This window comes from Brassica oleracea, chromosome C5 (genome assembly GCF_000695525.1).
Source record: "Brassica oleracea var. oleracea cultivar TO1000 chromosome C5, BOL, whole genome shotgun sequence".
NCBI lineage: Eukaryota > Viridiplantae > Streptophyta > Magnoliopsida > Brassicales > Brassicaceae > Brassica > Brassica oleracea.
In genome coordinates, this window is record NC_027752.1 from 20,833,743 (window position 1) to 20,840,742 (window position 7,000).

Consider the following 7,000-nt stretch of genomic DNA (forward strand, 5'->3'; position numbering starts at 1 on the left):
CCCCAATAAAGATGCTCTATTAACTCTTCACCTTTCCTCGATTTCTTCTTAGTGCTTGCTGCTTTCTCATTTATTTATTTTACCCTATCGTTCTATTTTTTTTTTTGAACAATCCAAATTTCTTCTACTATTGATTACAAGTAATCTTTTTTGTTTTTTTTGATAAGTCATATCTGCTGATCCGGTCGGTTCCGGGAGAAATGCACCTACCGCCTAACCCGAGTTTGGAATACCTTCCGACTAATTCCAGGGGTTGGACCGATCATCTGTTACGGTCCACCATATAAACCACTTGGACCGAAACCCAAACCCAGATTAACCAAGTAGTGATAATTTAGTTCTCAAAAAGAATCGAACCCATGGATACACACCAAACCCCAAAAAATTGCCAATAAACTACCACCACTTGGTTAAGTTTTTTTTTTTTTGTGGACATAAACATACTCATGAAGATTATAATTAATCTTTTCACTAAATGGAAATCCAAATTTTGGAGAATCATAATTATTCAATTATATGTGTGTTTCAAAAGATACAGTCATACATATATGTTCCCGTGTATATATAGATACAACTGACTCCTGAAAAGTTTTCAGACATTTTTTCATTTGGGTTTGGCTTGCATCAGATTATTAGTGGGAATATCTGAGTTGATTTGTCCGGTTGCCACATTATTATCTGTTTCTTTTCACAGCAGACACTTCCTAGATGATTTTTTTATATTAATAATAGATTCCCTAGCAATTTCATTGCACGGAGAGTTTATGTATAATGAATGTGAGTACGAATATGAACTGTGTATATTATTGAGTTACATAGGAGAAAGTGTATATACAAGAGAATATCCTAACTAGCTAAGGAGTCGGTGCTAAGTAGATAAATACAAGAATGTTATATATCATTATCGCTATAGTACATGTGCTGGTTTAATTGTAGTATAGTATTGGGAAGACGACGTATTTCCACGCCAGAACTTTGATATAGCAACAAATGTACACAAAATCTCTCAACCTCGTTCTAATTGCACACATTATAACTATCACAACCAATTTCCACACACGATAATAGTTCGAAACCCGTTTCCACGCAAACTTTGAAGGACGAACCGATACCAACTAATAGCGGTTTAAAGTTGGTTAGTATTACCTAAACCTAAATTTAACCAATGACTGACTTAACTAAACCATAAATGACTCGATTACGACCATATTAGAGAAAATAAACTGGATTAAATGAACCTAATTAAAATTGGGTCTAATATACCCGATCGAAGATCCGATTAAAGAACGTCTCTCTCGCGAAAATCCCTTGTCTCTCTCACGAAGAACGTTTCCTCTGCTTGGCTCCAGACAGGTAATTTTGATAATTCTCTCTCTCTCTCTCTCTCTCTCTCTCTCTCTCTCTCTCTCTGTGTCGTTATTGCATTGTCTCTCTGTATCTCTGTGGTTTTGATTTTGTGTCTCGATGTTTTGTAGAAATCGACAATGGAGTCATGGACTGATGTGAATGTTGAGTGGAATGATGTACCAGAGTTCGACCCGTGGACTCCCGATTCTCCTGATTTTGACTCTGATGGTGAAGATCGAAGAGAGCGTAACGACTACAACATTGAGAAAGAAGCCATGGACTTTGTTGATGAACATCCAGTGAAGCATAACTTGTATCCAGACATTGAAGATAATGAAGATGAAGAGGGAAAAGAAATTCAAAGGACTATCTACAGGCGCAATAATATTAGGAGAGGCAACGGGGAGTTGTATGTTAGGCAAGTGTTCATCAGTGGATTTGCGTTTAAGGAAACAGTGCTCGACTATGCTCTGAAAACAGGTCTGAACATCAAACAGAATCGATATGACAAGACAAAGATTGCATTTGTATGTGTAGGCAAAGGTTGCTCTTGGCGCATTTTCTGCTCTTCCTCAGAAAAGTCTCCCAACAAGTGGCAGGTGAAGATATTGAAAAAGGATCATACCTGTGTTCCTACGGGTACTTGCGAGATGCTTAAAGTTCCACAATTAGCTCGCTTGTTTGTTGACAAGATCAGAGAAGAACCAGAGTATTTCATGCCCATGAAGATTGAGCAGCTAGTCATGGAGAAATGGAAGATCAGTGTTAGTAGGCCGCAATGCCAACATGCTAGGAACAAGGCCCTTAGATGGATTGAAAGAGAGTATGATGAGCAGTTTGGATGGCTGAGGGATTACTGCTCTGAGATAAGAAGCTCCAATGCTAATTCTTCTGTTGAGCTTGATTGCCTAAAAAATGATGATGGGATACACGTTTTCAACAGATTTTATGTCTGTTTTGACGTTCTGAGGAGAAACTGGAAGGAAACGTGCAGGCCACTAATTGGAGTAGATGGTTGTTTCTTGAAGTCTAGGATGAAAGGGCAGCTTCTAGTGGCTTTGGGTCGTGATGGGGATAAGGCCATTTACCTTATCGCATGGACTGTGGTACAAGTAGAGAACAAAGTCAATTGGTTGTGGTTTGTGGAAAAGATCAAGGTTGATCTAGGACTAGACGAAGGAGATGGTTATGTTATGGTTTCAGATCGTCAAAAGGGATTGATTGCAGCTGTGAAGAGGGCACTACCGTGAATTGAGCATAGAATGTGTGTTAGACACATCTACGGGAACTTGAAAAAGAACCATGGGAAGAAACCTGAAATGAAAAACTGATTTGGAACCTTGGTTGGAGCTACAATGACGCTGATTACAAAGCAAATCTCTTAGAGATTGAGCGGTATGATCAAAATGTTTATGATGACGTTATGAAAACAAAGCCAGAGAAGTGGTGTAGAGCATTCCACAAGCTTGGACCTAACTGTGAAGATGTCGAGAACAACTCCACTGAATCTTTCAACAACTCCATAGGTAAAACCCGAGACAAGCCCTTTGTGCCTATGTTGGAGACAATAGCTCGCTTGGCGATGGTTCGTATAGCGAAAAGGGATGTTATTTGCACCAGCCACGAAGGGATTTGCACACCGTATGTCACTGAGATGCTCGAGACTTTGCATGAGAAAGCCTCTTTATGCACGGTTATACCGTCTACCAACCAGACATTTGGAGCTACTACTAATGGCTGTCAACATAGGGTGAGCTTGGAAAATAGAACTTGTAGTTGCAGGAGATGGGAGATTACAGGGATTCCTTGTGAACACGCCTATGGAGTTATGTTGTCGAAAGGTTTAGAGGCTCAAGACTATGTTGTTCACTGGTTTCGGACAAGTACATGGAGGCGTACATATGCTGAAAGGATTGTGCCATTGCGTGGAGCAAAGTTCTGGCCTGTAGGACCGGAACCATCTATAATTGAACCTGAGATCCCAGATCAACCAGGCCGTAAGAATGTGACTAAAACGGATAAAAAGAGAAAGAGAGGAGTCAATGAATCACCATCGAAGAAAAAAGAGAAGTTCTTGAAGCGGATTATGCACTGTGGGGTATGTGTTGCTCCTAATCATAACTCCAGGTTCCATAAGAAGAATCCGAAAAAGGTTTGTTTCTTTGTGTTCTCTGTTTTTTTGTATATGATGTGTGATGACTGATGTGTTATTGTGATGTATTTTCAGCCTTTTGTGAGTGGTGAATCTTCTCAGCCTGAAGCCTCTAAAGGTGTTTCTACTCAACCCACTCAACCCACTCAGCTTGAGAAGTGAATATGTGACGAAGAGAAGATGGATGTGACGAAGTGTTGGCTGTTTTGGTTGTTTAATGACCTTCTTTGTCGGCTTTAGGTGCTTTTTTAAGGTTCTAGGACCTTGTTTTGCGGCTTTAGATTCCTTTTTCACGTTTTAGCACCTTGTTTCTCGGGTATTTAGACTACTTTAATGGCTTATGACTCTTATTTTAGGTGCTTTTTTGAGGTTCTAGGACCTTGTTTCTTGGCTTTAGACTCAATGTATGATATTTTAATGAATTTGGTCGTTTCTTATGTATGATTTTAAACTCGATGATTCTCACCTTTTAAAACAACTGAAACATCTTAAATAACATATTTTGAATCATCATCTTAAATAAACAGACACTTAATAATACAAACATCATCATCATCTTAAACATAACAAACTGAGACAGTGGGGAGTTCTTGGACAAACTGAGACAGTGGGGAGTTAGCTTGGACAAACAGAGACAAGCTATATCACCTTAGACAATACAACCATGATCAAACATCCTAAAAAACAAGCACCAGCGCTTTCTTGACTTCGCATTTGGCTTCACTCACAACATCTTCCATTCTTGCACAAATATCGGTCTCTAACTTCAATTCAAACACTTCAAATTTCTTCCTCTCTTCTTCCATACGCTCAGAAAGAATTGTTTGTTCAAGTCTCCCTATCCTAAATGACAATGCTTCAACCTCATCCAACAATGCCTCATCAACCCATTTGTAAGCGTGATTATCATTACTCAACTACAGAACATACCAAATTCAATTCGATTCAATCTCACATTTTGAACAATGACATTTATACAAAGAAACTAGGGAAAGAAACTAACCTTTTTCTCCACCGCAAAAGCACACCGAAAGTATCTCCTGTTAGGATTTGCGGTTGACTTCGACATCAAGGGGATAACTAATTCTCCACACCAACATCTCTTTGGCACACCAACAACGCGACCTCTTGCTCGAGCGCTAGAGACTCCACTCGAATTTCCAGATTCATTACTCATACTTTCTAGGTTTGTCTATGTCTCTGCTCAGAATCTTTGCTCAGAATTTTTTGAATTTAGGGTTCTAAGAGATAAAATCGATTTTGGGGTTTTTAAAACGAGTTCGGGTTGGGTTTAAATCGAACCTTAGTCGGATCTTCGTTTGGGTCGGATTATACCAATATCAACCGATACGAACTGGTTTACTATCGGTTAGTATCATAAACCATTAAAACCAAGCCAAATTTTGGTTTGTGTGGAAACGGGTTTCGAACTATTATCGTGTGTGGAAATTTGTTGTGATAGTTATAACATGTGAAATTAGGACGAGGCTGAAAGATTGTGTATATTTGTTACTATATCAAAGTTCTGGTGTGGAAATATGTCGTCTTCCCTATAGTATTTAATAAAACAATCGATTGTAGTCTTCTAAGTCTTATGTACACTAAAAAAGCAAGAAAAACTGTTATGTTGTTATGAGAGTGACTTTTTTTTTATTAATCCGGGATATTCTGGACCTATGAAAAAATTCATACTAATTTTCAAGGGGAGGTGTAACCTATGGATAGACATTGGTATCCATATCTAGGCATGGGCGTTCGGTGGTCCGTTCGGTTTCGGTCCGGGTGATTCAGATTTTTGGATTTTCGGATTTTCGGTGTTATGCTCGTAAGTACCATTCGGTTTTTACTAATTATCGGATCGGGTTCGGTTCGGTTCCTTCCGGGTTCGGTTCGGATAGGATTTAACCAATGTTTAAAATCGTACAAAAATATATTTTTAAAAACCTCGAAAATTGACCAAAAAAATTTCAAAATATATAAATTATTTACAAATCTAATTAAAAATTAGTTAAACTATCTAAATTAACTAAAAAGTATTCAAAATAACAAATAAAACAAACTACAAAAATATTTTGAATACTCTAAAATATCTAAATCACCTTAATATATATAAGAACATTAACATATTTAACTAATTCCGGATATCTTCGGATCCTAATTCAGATTTCGGTTCGGTTCGAGTTATAACCAAAGTCCAAAGTAGTAAGCTCATAAGTCCCATTCGGATATTTTTGTAAAACAGTTCGGATTCAGTTTCGGTTTTTCCGGTTCGGGTTAAGGTCGATACTTCGGGTTGAGTTAAAAACGCTCAGGCATCCATGTGGTGTCCAAGATAATGTGACTTAGTTTCACGTAGCAGATAGATCAAACTTGAAACGTGTTGGCATCCCAAATTTTTCCCTTTACCCCCCGACCACAAGTCAATTTATGGAAGTGACTTGAGCAGTTCGCTTTTCATTTATATAATACGTGAGTCTTGTGTTGGTTCTGCAACAAAATTATTCTTTTTTTTTTCTGCTAAATTATTCTTTGTTTGAAAAAAAACTTTACACAATTCATTATATTTTCGTAATAAACTAATTTTGTTCCATTAGAATTCAAAATCGATTTATTTTCTATTATTTAAGCATACAAATATTAGTTACAATATTGTTCTCCTCTGTTCTAGATTGAAACACTGGCAAATCCATGAAATTTCCCAATAACTATATATTTTGTTATATACAACATTTACATTTGTCAATCAAAAGTAATATCGGAAATATATTCTGATCTTGTTCATATATTAAAATTTTAATCATTTGATCATTATAAATTTCTCTATTTAATACTTCTTCCATTTTTGATTAATTGTCGTCTTAGAGTTTAAAATTTGCTTAATTTTAAATATCGTTTATGTTTTCTATGCATTTATTTGATAGTTTTTTCAATTTTATCATTATTTTATTTCGTGTAAAAATTTTAAAATAACAAATAAAATGAAAAAAAGAAAAGAAATGGAGATAATAGTATGCAGATAACATTAATTTTGTTTTGTAACACCAGATAATATTAGATTATTTTCCAAATCTATATTATAATGATTGAGTTTTTGCTCTCTCCTCAGCGCGCCACGTCAGCGTTTTGTGGACCCCACTTTTAAAAAGTGTGAAAAAGTGTCAAGGATATGGCTTGAACCCGGTTTATTGAGATTTAAACACCAACATTTATACCACTAAACTAAAGGATACTTTGTACATTGATGGCCGAAACTAATATATATTTATGAAGGTCGGAAACCCTTGCTTCTTCGGTTTTCTTTGTGGGTCGGGCCTACAAGTGTATTATGAGTTTCATTTTTAAATGAGATTCATCACTTTATATGAAAATACAACAATTATTGTTTTTCCATATTGTAAATTGTCTTCGTTTAACATGAGTTAGAGTTCTTTTCATCATTGTCTCAGACAAGTCTGAGTTACAAAGTTGCGCCGTGTGTATGTTCGTAATCTATTTTTCACC

The 7,000-nt window shown here is 36.6% G+C and overlaps 2 protein-coding genes across 2 annotated transcripts; one reads left to right on the forward strand and one right to left on the reverse strand.

The window, feature by feature from the left end:
• Positions 1-1,484: 1,484 nt before the first annotated feature.
• LOC106344747 lies at positions 1,485-3,661 on the forward strand. The gene is made up of 3 exons (XM_013784061.1): positions 1,485-2,593; positions 2,698-3,499; positions 3,575-3,661. Exons 1-3 carry the CDS (start codon positions 1,485-1,487, stop codon positions 3,659-3,661), a joined length of 1,998 nt encoding a protein of 665 aa, XP_013639515.1.
• Positions 3,662-4,176: 515 nt separating this feature from the next.
• LOC106294418 (uncharacterized protein At4g04775-like) lies at positions 4,177-4,676 on the reverse strand. The gene is made up of 2 exons (XM_013729972.1): positions 4,503-4,676; positions 4,177-4,416 (listed from the first exon to the last, which is right to left on the reverse strand). The coding sequence occupies exons 1-2, from the start codon at positions 4,674-4,676 to the stop codon at positions 4,177-4,179; spliced, it is 414 nt and encodes a 137-aa protein (XP_013585426.1).
• Positions 4,677-7,000: the final 2,324 nt, after the last annotated feature.

What these genes read in the sequence shown, in the direction of transcription:
- LOC106344747 (XM_013784061.1), top strand. Translation starts at nt 1,485, where the DNA reads ATGGAGTCATGGACTGATGTGAATGTTGAGTGGAATGATGTACCAGAG. An exon ending in GCTGTGAAGAGGGCACTACC is followed by an intron (nt 2,594 to 2,697) that starts GTGAATTGAGCA and finishes CCTTGGTTGGAG; the next exon opens with CTACAATGACGCTGATTACA. An exon ending in ATAAGAAGAATCCGAAAAAG is followed by an intron (nt 3,500 to 3,574) that starts GTTTGTTTCTTT and finishes ATGTATTTTCAG; the next exon opens with CCTTTTGTGAGTGGTGAATC.
- LOC106294418 (XM_013729972.1), bottom strand. Translation starts at nt 4,676, where the DNA reads ATGAGTAATGAATCTGGAAATTCGAGTGGAGTCTCTAGCGCTCGAGCA. An exon ending in CTTTTGCGGTGGAGAAAAAG is followed by an intron (nt 4,417 to 4,502) that starts GTTAGTTTCTTT and finishes TATGTTCTGTAG; the next exon opens with TTGAGTAATGATAATCACGC.